The sequence below is a fragment of the Pristis pectinata genome, chromosome 11 (assembly GCF_009764475.1).
Source record: "Pristis pectinata isolate sPriPec2 chromosome 11, sPriPec2.1.pri, whole genome shotgun sequence".
In the NCBI taxonomy this organism is placed as follows: domain Eukaryota; kingdom Metazoa; phylum Chordata; class Chondrichthyes; order Rhinopristiformes; family Pristidae; genus Pristis; species Pristis pectinata.
The window spans coordinates 62,810,000-62,825,364 of record NC_067415.1 but is presented as its reverse complement, the minus strand read 5'-3'; the positions used below and the strand labels follow the sequence as shown (position 1 = coordinate 62,825,364).

The following is a 15,365-nucleotide window of genomic DNA, read 5'->3' as shown; positions in this document are numbered from 1 at the left end:
TCTAAAACATTTACTCACTTCCTTCACATATAGGTCAGCTTTTTGGTTCTTAATAGGCTCTGATCTGTTCTTAGATATCTTCTTTGTCTTTCTGGACCCATAAAATATATTTCGATTTTCTTTGGTTTGATTTTCCAATATATCTTTATGACCCCAAAAAAAGCTAGAGGAACTTAGCAGGTCAGGAAGGAAATGAACAGTTAACGTTTCAAGTCGAGACCCTTCATCAGGACTGGAAAGAAAGGGGGGGTCTAGCCAGGGCAAAAAGGTGAGGGGAAAGGGGTGGAGCAAGAGCTCATGGGTGATAGGTGGATCCAGATTGGGGGGGGGGGGGGTAACTTTTTATTCTGGCTATTTCCCCTCTTTTCTTCCAGCCTAATGAAGGGTCTCGACCTGAAACGTCGATTGTTCGTTTCCCTACAGAGATGCTGCCGAACCCGCTGAGTTCCTCCAGCTTTTTGTGTGTTGCTCCAGATTTCCAGCGTCTGCAGCCTTTTGTGTCTCCTTCTTCGTGACCCATCTTTGTTATCCTTTAACTTGCTCTTTTCCACATGTTATTCCCATCCAGTCTCTCTACTGTATGAACCCCTGATGTCTGACATAAAGTCCACTTTTTTTTTGCCTTTTGCTACATACCCTCTATAAATTTTGTGTAAGTCTATAAATAAGAACAGGCAGGAGCAAGTTAATAGACGTGATGGGATTTTAATGCTGGGAGTATTAAGGGTAAGGGTGATGAACTTAGAGCATGAATCAGTACATGTTGTGGCCATTACAGAGAATTGGTTGAGAGAAGGATAGGACTGGATGCTTAATGTATGAGGGTTTCGATGTTTTGGAAAAGATAGAAAGGGATGTAAAAGTGGGGTGGGGGGCTGGGTAAGTTACACTATTAATCAGGGACAACTCAGAGAGGACATAATGGAGGACTCAACCGCCAAGTCTATATGGGTAGAACTCAAAATAAAAAAGGTGCAATCACTCTGATGGGGTTATACGACAGACCTCCCAATAGCCACCGGGACATTGAGGAATAGATATGCAGGTTGTTGTCGTGGGTGACCTCAACTTCCCCAATATAGACTGGGACCTCCTTAGTGCAAGACATTTAGATGGGGCAGGATTTGTTAGATGCATGCAGGAGGGTTTTTAAAATCAATATGTAGATAGTACAACAAGAGGAGGGGCCTCACTGGACCTGGTATTGGGAAATGAACCTGGCCAGCTGACTAAACTTTCAGTGGGAGAACAGCTACGGAACAGTAACCACAACTCCTTAAGTTTTAGATGGCTATAGATAAGTATGGACCTTATGGGTGAGTACTAAATTGGAGCAGGGCAAATTACAAGAGTATTAGGCAGGAACTAGAGAGTTAATTGGGAATAGCTGCTTTTGGGGAAGTCCACATCTGACATGTGGAGGGTGTTTAAAGACTATCTGCGCAGAGTACAGGACTGGTATGTCCCAGTAAGAAGGAAGGACAAGGATGGCAAGGTAAGGGAACCTTGGATGTCAAGAGAAGCAGTGAATTTAGTCAAGAAGAAAAAGAAAGTGTATGTAAGGTTAAGGAAGCTAAAATCAAATGGAGACCTTGAGGATTATAAATAAGCTAGCAAAAGCCCTCAAGAAAGGAATTACGAGAGCCAGGAGGGGCCATGAAAAGTCTTTGGCAAGCAGGATTAAAGAGAACCCCAAAGCATTCTATACATACATCAAGAACAAAAAGATAACTAGGGAAAGGGTAGGACCACTCAAGGATAAAGGAAAGAACATGTGCTTGGAGGTGGAGGATGTGAGCAAGGTCCTAAATGAGTACTTTGTGTCAGTATTTATCAAGGAGAAGGACGTGGACGATAGTGAGTCAGCACGGTGTGCTAATATGCTAGGATATGTTGAGATAAAGGAAGTGGTAGTGCTGGGTCTCTTAAGGAACATTAAGGTGGATAGGTCCCCAGGGCCTGACAGAATATACCCCAGGTTATTGAGAGATGAAAAAGGTGAGATTGCTGAGGCCTTGACCAAGATCTTCACGTCCTCTGTAGCCACAGGTGAGGTCCCGGAGGACTGGCAAATATGTAAAGTTGTTCCACTATTCAAGAAAGTAAATAGGGATAATCCTGGAAACTATAGATCCGTGAGTGTCACATCAGTGGTAGGGATGCTATTGGAGAGGATTCTTAGGGCTAGGATTTATGAGCATTTGGAAAAGCATGGCCTAATTAGGGGCAGTCAGCAAGGCTTTGTGAGGGCAAGTCATGTTAAGTTTTTCAAGGAGGTGACAAAGGTGATTGATGAATGTAGAACTATGAATGTTGTCTACATTGATTTTAGTAAGGCGTTTGACAAGATCCCTCATGGTAGGCTCATCCAGAAGATTAAGATGCATGGGATTCACAGTGATTTGGCTGTTTGGATTCAGAACTGGCTTGCCCATAGAAGAGAGAGGGTAGTGGTCAATGGAACTTATTCTAGCTGCTGGTTCATGACTAGCGGTGTTCCACAGGGATCCAAATAACCTGTGTTATTTGCGATATATATTAATGACCTACATGAAAATGTGGATGGGTGGGTTAGTAAGTTCACAGAAGATGCAAAGATTGGTGGTGGTGTGGATAGCATAGAAGATTGCCAAAGGAAACAGTGGGATGTAGATCAGTTTCAAATATGGACAGAAGAATGGCATATGGAGTTGAATCTAGCCAAATGTGATGTGTTACACTTTGGGAGATCAAATGTAAAGGGATTGTACACTGTTAATGGCTTGTTGTTGGGGTCCAAATCCATTGTTCCCTGAAAGTGGCTGCCCAAGGTGATACAGGGGGTAAAGAAGGCATATGGCATACCTGCCTTTATTAGTCGAGGCAATGAGTTCAAGAGTCAGGAAGTTACATTGCAACTTTATAAAACTTTAGTTACACAGCATCTGGAGTATAGCATTCAGTTTTGGTCGCCCCATTATAGGAAGGACATGGAGGCTTTGGAGAGGTGCAGAAGAAGTTTACCAGGATGCTGTCTGGACTAGAAGGCATGTGCTATGAGGAAAGGTTGGACAAACTTAGGTTGTTTTCTCTACATTGTGGGCTGAAAGGCCTGTTCCTGTGCTGTACTGTTCTGTGTTCTTATGATTGAAGTAGTATTGTTTTGTAACAGTCTGCCCTTTGACCTGACCCATTTTCTTAGTACAAGTTTATTTATGCAGATCAGGTTCCCAGCAGGATCTCTGCCACTATGGCAGCCTACTGCAACCCTGTCAGTGCTGTAATAGAGCAACCATTGTTGCATGCCAAGAGTCAGCTGGTTACTATGTTACACACATTAGTGTATGTCAGAGGGCAGGAATGCAACAGCAAAATTTAGTATTCTATTTTAATCCTGATTCCATTGCCAGGACTGTAAAGTTCAATCCATGATAATTTCACCCCCGCATTAACTTTAAGTATAGAAACAGAAACATAGAAAAACGACAGCACAATTCAGGCCCTTCGGCCCACACAGCTGTGCCGAACATGCCCCTACCCTAGAAATCACTAGGCTTACCCATAGCCCTCTATTTTTCTCAGCTCCATATACCTATCCAACAGTCTCTTGAAAGACCCAATCGTATCCGCCTCCACCACCGTTGCTGGCAGCCCATTCCATGCACTCACCACTCTCTGAGTAAAAAACTTAGCCCTGACATCTCCTCTATATCTACTCCCCACCACCTTAAACCTATGTCCTCTTGTGGCCACCATTTCAGCCCTGGGGAAAAGCCTCTGACTATCTACCTGATCAATACCTCTCATCATCTTGTACACCTCTATCAGGCCCCCCTCATCCTCCGTCTCTCCAAGGAGAAAAGGCCGAGTTCCCTCAGCCTGCTTTCATAAGGCATGCTCTGCATTCCAGGCAGCATCCTTGTAAATCTCCTCTGTACCCTCTCTATGGCTTCCACATCTTTCCTGTAGTGAGGTGACTAGAACTGAGCACAGTACTCCAAGTGGGGTCTGACCAGGGACCTATATAGCTGCAACAATACCTCTTGGCTCCTAAGTTCAATTCACCGATTGATGAACCACAGAGTCTACCTGCTTAGCCGCTTTGAGCATCCTATGGACTCGGACCCCAAGATCCCACCGATCCTCCACACTGCCAAGAGTTCTACCATTAATGCTATATTCTGCCATCATATTTGACCTACCAAAATGAACCACTTCACACTTATCTGGGTTGAACTGCATCTGCCACTACTCAGCCCAACTTTGCAGCCTATCTATGTCCCTCTGTAACCTCTGACAGCCCTCCAAACTATCCACAACACCCCCAACCTTCGTGTCACCTGCAAACTTACTAACCCACCCCTCCACTTCCTCATCCAGGTCGTTTATATTTATCACAAAGAGTAAGGGTCCCAGTACGTATCCCTGAGGTACACCACTGGTCACTGACCTCCATTCAGAATACGACCCTTCAACAACTACTCTTTGCCTTCTGTGGGCCAGCCAGTTCTGGATCCACTCTGCAATGCCCCCTTGGATCCCATGCCTCCTCACTTTCTCCATAAGCCTTGCATGGGGTACCTTATCAAACGCCTTGCTGAAATCCATATACACTACATTTACTGCTCTCCCTTCATCGATGTGTTTAGTCACATCCTCAAAAAATTCGATCAGGCTCGTAAGGCAGGACCTGCCCTTGACAAAGCCATGCTGACTGTTCCTAATCATATTATACCTCTCCAACTGTTCATGAATCCTGCCTCTCAGGATCTTCTCCATCAGCTTACCAACTACTGAGGTAAGACTCACCAGTCTATAATTTGCTGGGCTATCCCTACTCCTCTTCTTGAATAAGGGAACAACATCCGCATCCCTCCAATCTTTCGGAACCTCTCCCATCTCCATCGACGACGCAAAGATCACCGTCAGAGGCTCCGCAATCTCCTCCCTCGCCTCCCACAGCAGCCTGGGGTACATCTCATCTGGTCCCGGCGACTTATTTAACTTGATGCTTTCCAAAAGTTTCAGCACCTCCTCTTTCCTAATATCTACATGCTCCAGCCTTTCAGCCCGCTGCAAGTCCCCACTACAATCCCTCAGATCTTTTTCCGTAGTGAATACTGACGTAAAGTATTCATTAACTACCTCCGCTATTTCTTCCAGATTCATACACACTTTCCCACTGCTGCACTTGATAGGCCCTACCCTTTCGCATCTTATCCTCTTGCTCTTCACATTCTTGTGGAACGCCTTGGGGTTTTCCTTAATCCTGTCCGCCAAGGCCTTCTCATGCCCCCTTCTGGCTCTCCTAATCTCTTTCTTAAGTTCCTTCCTTTTAGCCTTATACTCTTCCAGATCTCTAACATTACCTAGCTCTCGGTACCTTTTGAAAGCCTTTCTTTTAGTTCCTGTATCCTCTCGTGATTCCCCTGTCTCATCGGAACACGTCTATGCAGAACTCCACACAAATATCCCCTGAATATTTGCCACATTTCTTCCGTACTTTTCCCAGAGAACATCAGTTCCCAATTCAATCTTCCAATTTCCTGCCTGAGAGCCTCATAATTCCCTTTATGCCTTTCTAGTCTGTCTGTTCCTCCCTCTCTCCAGTGCTAATGTAAAGGAGATAGAATTATGATCACTATCACCAAAATGTTCACCCACTGAGAGATCTGACACCTGACCAGGTTCATTTTTGTTTCTTTCAGAAAGAATGGCTTCAATTTTAACCATTGCACAACGACACCCATCACTATCCCACCCACCTTTGTCTGGCTAAAATTGTGTACATACAAACTAAAGGTAGGCCAAGCTGACTTACTGGTCTGAGGTTGTTCCATTCTTGCCTTACAGCATTACACTTTTGATGATGGAGGAACTCAGCGGGTCAGGCAGCATCTATGGAGGGAAACAGACAGACGATGTTTCAGGTCCACTGTCGTCGAATGTTCATTCCCTCCACTGATGCTGCATGAAGCGCTGAGTTCCTCCAGCATCTTGTGTGTTGCTCCATATTCCAGAATCTGCAGTCTCTTGTGTCACTGTTACATTTCTGCTGGCTTCAAACAGGTTTCTGAAATCCTGCACTTTCTGGAACTTGTGAACCAGTCAGATAACTCAAATTTTAATTTAAAAAATTAAGTCAGATCCCCTAGAAGGCCAAAAGGAACATAAGAACACAAAAAGCAGCAGTAGTAGGTCATCTGGCTCTATGAGCTGCTCCACCGTACATCAAGACTTTCTATCTCAGTTCCATGTTCCACTTCCATAATATCTAGAAGTCTTTTGATCGCTATTTTGAATGAACTCAATGACTGAGCCCCAGGGTTGGAGAATTCCAAAGATGCATCACCCGTTGAGTGAAAAAATTCTCTTCATTTCAATCCTAAATGGCCTGAAACAGTGACCCCCTTCTTCTGGACTCCTCAGCCAGAGGAAGCATTCTCCCTGCATCCATTGAGCTGGAAGCAGGGAGAATTTTTCCTCTAGGTATTTAGTAAGTTTCAGTGAGATACCTCACTCTTCTAAACCCTGGAGAACACAGGCCTAGCTTCCTCAATCTCACGCCATACAGCAAACCTACCATCTCAGGAACCAGCCAGTTGCACTCTCTCTATGGCAAGTGTATCCTTTTTTAGGTAAGGAGACCTAATGCAGCATTACCCTAGCCCCTAGCTCTCCACCAATTCCTGCCCCCTCACCCCAATCCTCAATTCATAGAACATAGAACACTACAGCACAGTACAGGCCCTTTGGCCCACAATGTTGTGCTGACACTTTATCCTGCTCTATGTATTTAACCCTTCCCTCCCACATAGCCCCCTTTTTTTTATCATTCATGTGTCTATCTAAGAGTCTCTTAAATGTCCCTAATGTATCTGCCCCCACAACGTCTGCCAGCAGTGCATTCCACGCACCCACCACTCTCTGTGTAAAAAACTTACCCATGACATCCCCCTTATACCTTCCTCCAATCACCTTAAAATTATGTCCCCTCATGTTAGCCATTGTCGCACTAGGAAAAGGTCTCTGACTGTCCACTCGCTTTACGCCTCTTATCACTACAGACCTTTACTCCTACTGACCAACTAGCATAGTTCACACAGAACTTCAGATCCCTGCACTCTTAGAGTGAGCCATATGCTTTAGTGTTTCACCCTCTCCCACTTTCATGTCGTAGAAAGTGGGACCACGTCCATGCCAACCAGTGAGACCCATCCATAAAGGTCCCTGATCTAACCAACTTTCCCAACCTTTGATAACTTCATTTTTAGTGTTTCAATGACCAATATCTTATTTTTTGTCTTTCAGTACACTTTCCCTATTAATTCAATTTCCCTCATCGTGCTTAACACTTCCCCTGACAAAATTCCAGACCAAGTTTTTGCAAGACTTGAATGTTATTTTGCAATCCTGAACTTTTTTTTCTTTTTGTCTGGCATTTTATTTCTCTTTTACTTTTCTATTGAAAGCATGGTGATAGATCCTTACTTCTCCTTATTCCTCAGCCAAGCTGTAGCCCTGAAAACAACTGGCAACCAGCTATTCAACATCAAGGGCTATCTGAGAATACTCAAATTCTCTTCTGCCAAACCTCCATTCCTCTAACAAATTATCCCTCTATAACCAAGGGAGCTAAGAAAGTTGAACATTTGGTTGAAATTCATTAAATCAGAATTGAGTGTTGAACCCAGGATTTTTTCAGTGATTTGGTTAATCAGAAATTTATCTAGTTAAGTAATCATGGAGTCCATCTTGGCTTTTAAACACTAAGGTTGGCATTGCCTGAATTACTGTGCCTTCCTTATTAATCTTTTCTAATCTGATATAGTCATGTTACAAATTTCTATAAATGTGTGGTGGAGAGCATTTTGGCTGGTTGCATCACAGGCTGGTATGGAGGCTCCAATGCACAGGATCGCTAGAGACTGCAGAGGATTGTAGACTAAGCCAGCTCCACCACGGGAACAATGCTCCCCACCATTGATGGCATCTTCAAGAGGTGGTGCTGAAAGAAGGTGGCATCCATCGCTTAAGGACCCTCACCATCCGAGACATGCCTTCTTGTTACTACCATTATGGAGGAGGTACAGGAGCCTGAAGAAGCCACACTCAACGATTCAGAAACAACTTTCTCCCCTCCGCCATCGGATTACTGAATGGTCCATGAACCCATGAACACTATCGTGTTATTCCTTTTTTTACACCATATTTATTTAAGTAATTTATAGAAATTTTATGTCTGTATTGTATTGCTGTTGCAAAACAACAAATATCACGTCATGTAGGTCAGTGATAATAAATCTGATTCTGATGTATGAGAAGCAAAATATTAAGGAGTTTTAAAAGACAAAATAGCAAAGTTTCATTCCAAATGAACTCAGTTTGACAGGCCTGATAGCAGCATATGAACTCTTGATATCATAAGGATGTGCTGTATGTAAAAGCACATCCACAGTAATGCACACTTCAAAGACCACAAATTCAGGGTTTAGGAAATTAACAATTCAAGATCACAAGACAAAGGAGCAGAAGTAGGCCATTTGGCCCATCAAGTCTGCTCCGCTACCTCACCATGAGCTAAACTATTCCCATCTAGCCCCAATGTCCGGCCTTTACCCCATATCCCTTGATACCTTGACTAATTCGATACCTATCAATCTCCTCCTTAAACACCCCCAATGATCAGGCCTCCACAGCTGTATGTGGCAACAAATTCCATAAATCCACGACCCTCTGGCTAAAGAAATTTCTTCTCATTTTTGTTCTAAATGGGTACCCTCTAGTTCTAAGACTGTGCCCTCTAGTGCTGGACTCACCCACCAAGGGAAACAACTTAGCCACATCTACTCTGTCCAGTCCTTACAACATTCAAAATGTTTCTATGAGGTCCCCTCTCATTCTTCTGTACTCCAATGGGTACAGACCAAGAGCCAACATTTGCTCATCGTATGTAAGCCCTTACATTCTGAGAATCATCCTCGTATGTCTTCTCTGAACCCTCTCCAACATCAGTACATCCTTCCTTAGATAAGGGGCCCAAAACTGCACACAGTATTCCAAATGAGGTCTCACCAGTGCCCCACAGAGCCTCATCAACACCTCCTTACTTTTATATGTTATACCTCCCGAAATGAATGCCAACATAGCATTCGCTTTTCTTACCACTGATCCAACTTGGTGGTTAACCTTTAGGGTATCCTGCACGAGGATCCCCAAGTCCCTTTGCACTTCTGTAATTTGAATTTTCTCCCCATCTAGATAATAATCCGCCCTTTTACTTCTTCTTCCAAAGTGTTCAACCACACATTTCTCAACATTGAATCTCATCTGCCATTTCTTTGCCCATACTCCTAAACTGTCTGTCTCTCTGTAACCTTCCTGCTTCTTCAATACTCCCTACTCCTCCATCTATCTTGGTGTCATCTGCAAATTTAGCCACAAAACCATTTACTCCATAATCCATATCATTGATATACAGTGTAAAAAGAAGTGGCCCCAACACTGACCCTTGCGGAACACCACTGGTAACCCGCAGCCAGCCAGAACAGGATCCCTTTATTCCCACCCTTTGCTTTCTGCCTATCAGCCAATGCTCCACCCATTCTAATATCCTTCCTGTAATTCCATGAGCTCTCATCTTGTTAAGCAGCCTCTTGTGCAGCACCTTGTCGAAGGCCTTTTGAAAATCCAAATACACAACATCCACAGCCTCTCCCTGATCCATCCTACTTGAGATTTCCTCAAAAAACTCCAAAAGGTTGTTCCCTTCATGAAACCATGCTGGCTTGGACCTATCTTGTCATGCACCTCTAGGTATTCCATAAACTCGTCCTTGAGGATCGACTCCAATAACTTTCCGACTACCGATGTCAGACTAATAGGTCTGTAATTTCCCTTATGCTGCCTCCCACCTTTCTTATACAGCGGAACCACTGTATAAGCTTTACTTTCTTCTCTGAATAACATAGAAGACAATTCTTCAAAGGACTGCCCACCATCACTATTTTTTTTACTCTTTAGTCACTGATAATTGCCATTGATCAGGTCAACTGTTCTGATGATAAAGCTTAAGTGACTCAAATGCATGGCAATGTGTTCATACATATAAACAATAGTAACTTTTTGCAACAGCTACAAAACATAGAGAACACCATCCCCTTGTGGTCGCTGTACATAATCACAGCTTTTTTTCTGCCATGCTAGTCTAAACTTTCTGAAACAGAATGTTGAAAAGTAAGTGGAATTCAAACCTTACCTACAGGATTTCTGTCGAAGAATAAAACTGGAGCTCTAATAATGGATGTAAACATTTTGTTATGCAAATCCTGCGATGCATCAACCAATATTTTGAAAATGAGCAAACTTCCGGCAACTCCAAAGAGCATCACAGCTATTGTTAAACCTGAGATGAGAAAATAAAAAAATTCTTCCGTCAAGCTCATCAATTGATTCTAAAGCAATAATTTTATTTATTAGTATTTGTAGTAAATAACAAATTGAATTACAAATCTGCAGTTTTCTGAAACACTCTTTTTTAAAATTTGAATTTAGATTCAAATTTTGGTGGGCTTCACAGGATTGCCTTCCTATGGGCCTGATCTTCTGATTAAAAGTATCAATTCCTTATGAACAGTGGACTTTTATCTGTGTAACAGTGCAAATATTCAGGATCTTTAAAGAGGTTGGAAGACCTGAACTTCAGCAAAGCTCACTGACACCAACACGACAATGGCATTCCATCACAGGTCTTCTCGTGGAGTCCAAAGGGGGGGCCTCAAACATCTGCAGAATTCCCAGCAAAGGTTGAGAATCTGTCCATTGAACCAGCTTCTGATTCAGATGGCATAAATCCATTGGCTGTATTGATTTTTACAGAGAAAAATTGGCCTGAGAGAAACAAACTGCTGGAGGAACTGAGCGCTTTGAGCAGCATCAGTGGGGGGGAAAGGAACTGTCGATGTTTCGGGCTGAAACCCTGCATCAGGACTGTATAAAGAGGAGAGGAGGAGGGGTGAGACAGGGGCCAGTAGTTGATAGGTGGATTGAGGAGCAGTGAGAATGATGGACAGAAGAAGCCAGGTGGGGGATGGAGGGGGTAGAGTCAGGAGAGAGAGGCAGGTGGGTGATAGGTAGAAGCAGGCAAGGCAAATAAAAGAGGCAGATGGAGCAAGGTGAGGGGGGAGAGGGTGAAGGTGTAGAGAGGCTGGACAGTGGTAAGCATGGACACAAGGGCTACAAGTGCTGAAATCTGATAAGTAAGGAACAAAATAATGGAACCCTTTAAGGGAGAGAAGAGCAGATGGAACCAGCTGGGAAAGGGGATCCAGTGAGTGAAATGTGCAGGTAGTCGAACCAGGAAGGGGCTAGGGACAAAAACACATGATGGGGGTGTGGAGGGGAAAGAGAACAAAATTGGGAGGACCAGAGGAGGATCAGAAGGAGGGGGGGAGATAGGAGGTAAGGGTTACCTGAAATTGGGAAATTCAATGTTCATATCCAGGTGAACAGGTGGGTTGAGGAATGAGAAGGTGAGTTGAAATGATGACCATTGGGGACAAAACACAGGTGCTCTGCAAACCGGTCGACCAGTCTACACTTGGTCTCACTGACATACAAGAAACCACATTGGGAGCACCAAATGCAGTAGACAAAGAAGTGTACATGAATCTTTGCTTCACCTGGAAGGGCTATTTAGGTTCCTGGATGGTGGTAAGGGAGGAGGTGCAGGAACAAGTGTTGCACCTCCTACTGTTGCAGAGGAAAGTATCAGGGGTCAGGAAGGGATGGGTGAGGGAAGAGATGAATGGATCAGGTAGTCACAGAGAGCACGGACTCTGTGGAAAGTGGAAAGGGGAAGATTTGGCTCAATACACAAACAGGACTGTTCTGGTAGATCCGTTGCTTCTGCCTGCTCTTGCCCCACTGAACCTATTGCTCATACCTTGACTTTATCCTATCTCCCCTTGTCTAGTCCCTTCCCATCTACATCCAGGATACCTTGCATGTCCTTTGACAACTTCTGATTCCCAGGCACCCACCACCTCATCTTCACTATATGTGTCCAGGTCTTCATGCACCTCCATCCCCCATCAGGAAGATCTTCAAGCTTTTCACTTCCTTCTGCAACAAAAATCCAACCAGGTCCCCTCCACCAACACTATCATCTGCCTGGCAGAACTTGTTCTTACTCTGAAAAGCTTTTCTTTTGAATCCTCTCACTTCCTCCAAAGGTGGAGCCATGGGCACTCAGATGTGCTCCAGCTACGTTTGTCTTTTCGTTGGCTACGTGGAACAGTCCTTGTTCCAAACCTTCTCTGGTACCACTCCCCAACCCCCCATAACGTCACCAACTGTATCGGCACTGATTCCTACAGACATGCGGAACTCAATTTTATCACCATCACTACTAACTTCCATCCCTTTATCCAATTCGCTTGGACCATTTCTGACACTTCTCATCCTTTTCTGGATCTCTCTGCCTCTATCTCAGGAAACATGATATTTAGTATAAACCCACTGACTCCCACAGCTATCTTGACAACACCTCTTCCCACCCTTTCCATAAGGCAGAGGAGCAGAATTAGGCCATTCGGCCCATCAAGTCTGCTCCACCATTTGATTACGGCTGATTTATTTTTTCCTTTCAACCCCATTCTCCTGCCTTCTCCCAATAATCTTTGACACCCTTACTAATCAAGAACCTATCAGCCTCCGCTTTAAATATACCCAATGACTTGGTCTCCACAGCCACTTGTGGCAATGAATTCCACAGATTCACCATTCTCTGGCTAAAGAAATTCCTCCTCATCTCTGTTCTAAAGGCACGCCTAATGGTGCGAGTGTGGAACGAGCTGCCAGTGGAAATGGTAGAAGCGGTTTCAATTGTAACATTTAAGAGAGGTTTGGATAGGTACATGGATGGGAGGGGTTTGGAGGGATATGGTCCAGATGCAGGTAGATGGGACTAGGCAGAAGATCAGATTGGCATCGACTAGATGGGCCAAAGTTTCTGTGCCATAGTACTCTATGACACTATGACATCTTATTCTGAGGCTGTGCCCTCTGGTCCTAGACTCTCCCACGACTGGAAACATCCAGTTTCCAGGGTTTCGTGGGTTTCACTTCAGCAGACATCGGGACTTCGGACAGATAAGTTTTTCTTCTTTTATTGTACAGGGTTTTTATTATAAGGTTTAGTTTTATAAGGTTCTTTTTCATAAGTTTTTATATAAGTTTTAATCGGGAATAATGGGGACTGGACTGCACAGGCACATGACGTCAGCAGGTAAGGCGTGGGCAGTTTAAAAAAGCGGGTAGAAAAAAAACGGAGGTTTCGTGGGTTTCGCTTCGGCAGACGTCGGGACTTTGGGACAGATAAGTTTAAAAAGCAAACCGCCATATCCAGCGGGCAGCATTGGAGCGGGCAGCTGAGTGAGAGGGAGCAGAGTGTTTTGGGCTTTGGCTCAAGGGGCTTCGGCGTAAAGGGGCGAGGAAAGGTAGGTGACTTGAGTTAAGGAAGGGGTATGAGTGTGGTTTCCTGTACTCGGTGTCAGGTATGGGAGTTCCCGGAGTTTCCCTGACTCCAGGAAGGCTACATCTCCACCATGTGTGTTGAGCTGCAGATCCTGAGGGACCGTGTTAGGGAACTGGAGATGCAGCTCGATGAACTGCGTCTGGTCAGGGAGAGTGAGGAGGTGATAGAAAGGAGTTATAGGCAGGTCATCACACTGGGGCCACGGGAGTCAGGCAAGTGGGTCACAGTTAGGAGGGGGAAGGGGAAGAGTCAGGTACCAGAGAGTACGCCTGTGGCTGTACCCCTTGACAATAAGTACTCCTGCTTGAGTAATGTTGGGGGAGACAGCCTACCTGGGGGAAGCAACAGTGGCAGTGTCTCTGGCACAGAGTCCGGCCCTATGGCTCAGAAGGGTAGGGAAGGAGAGAGGAGGGCACTAGTGATGGGGGACTCTATAGTTAGGTGGGCAGACAAGCGATTCTGTGGACACAGGAAAGAAACTCGGAAGGTAGTTTGCCTCCCAGGTGCCAGGGTCCAGGATGTTTCAGATCGCGTCCAAGATATCCTGCAGAGGGAGGGAGAACAGCCAGAGGTCATGGTACATATTGGTACCAACAACACAGTTAGGGAAAGGAATGATGTCCTGAAAAAAGACTATAGAGAATTAGGAAGGAAGTTGAGAAGCAGGACCGCAAAGGTAGTAATTTCTGGATTACTGCCTGTGCTAAGTGACAGTGGGTATAGGAACAGAAAGAGGAGGAGGTTAAATGCGTAGTTGAGGGATTGGAGTATGGAGCAGGGATTCAGATTTCTGGATCATTGGGGCCTCTTTCGGGGCAGGTATGACTTGTTCAAAGAGGATGGTTGCACTTGAATCCGAGGAGGACCAATATCCTGGCGGGAAGGTTTGCTAAAGCCACTGGGGAGAGTTTAAACTAGAATTGTTGGGGGGTGGGATCCGAACTGGAGAGACTGGGGAGAGGTGTTTGGCTCTCATATAGAGAAAGCTAGTAGTAGGTACGATAGCCAGGTGATAGAGAAGGGACGTGCTCAGACAGGTTTGAGATTTTAACGCAAGGAGTCTATTTTAACGCAAGGAGTATTGTGAACAAGGCGGATGAGCTTAGAGCTTGGATCAATATCATCAATGATGTGGTGGCCATTAAGGAGACTTGGATGGCTCAGGGACTGGAATGGTTGCTTCAAGTGCCGGGTTTTAGATGTTTCAGAAAGGACAGGGAGGGAGGCAAAAGGGGTGGGGGAGTGGCACTGTTGATCAGAGATAGCGTCACTGCTGCAGAAAAGGTGGACGTCATGGAGGGACTATCTACGGAGTCTCTGTCGGTGGAAGTTAGGAACAGGAAGGGGTCAATAACTTTACTGGGTGTTTTTTATAGGCCGCCCAATAGTAACAGGGATATTGAGGAGCAGATAGGGAAACAGATCCTAGAAAGGTGTGAGAATAACAGTTGTTGTGATGGGGGATTTTAATTTCCCAAACATCGATTGGCATCCCCAGACAGTGAGAGGTTTAGATGGGGAGGAGTTTGTTAAGTGTGTTCAGGAAGGATTCTTGACACAATATGTAGATAGGCCTACAAGAGGAGAGGCTGTGCTTGATTTGGTATTGGGAAATCAACCTGGTCAGGTGTCAGATCTCTCAGTGGGTGAACATTGTGGTGATAGTGATCATAATTCTATCTCCTTTACGTTAGCACTGGAGAGAGATAGGAACAGATAGACTAGAAAGGTGTTTACTTGGAGTAAAAGGAATTAAGAGGCTCTCAGGCAGGAAATTGGAAGATTAAATTGGGAACAGATGTTCTCAGGGAAAAGTACGAAAGAAATGTGGCAAATATTCAGGGGATAT

The 15,365-nt window shown here is 44.7% G+C and overlaps 1 protein-coding gene across 4 annotated transcripts in view; it reads right to left on the bottom strand.

The window, feature by feature from the left end:
• Positions 1-15,365, bottom strand: part of abcc4 (ATP-binding cassette, sub-family C (CFTR/MRP), member 4) — a 353,844-nt gene that overhangs the window by 151,954 nt on the left and 186,525 nt on the right. For all 4 annotated transcript variants that reach the window (XM_052025926.1, XM_052025927.1, XM_052025928.1 and 1 more), the window contains exon 19: positions 10,238-10,384. In XM_052025926.1, the coding sequence (XP_051881886.1) occupies positions 10,238-10,384 (147 nt within the window). The remainder of the gene's footprint in view (positions 1-10,237; positions 10,385-15,365) is intronic.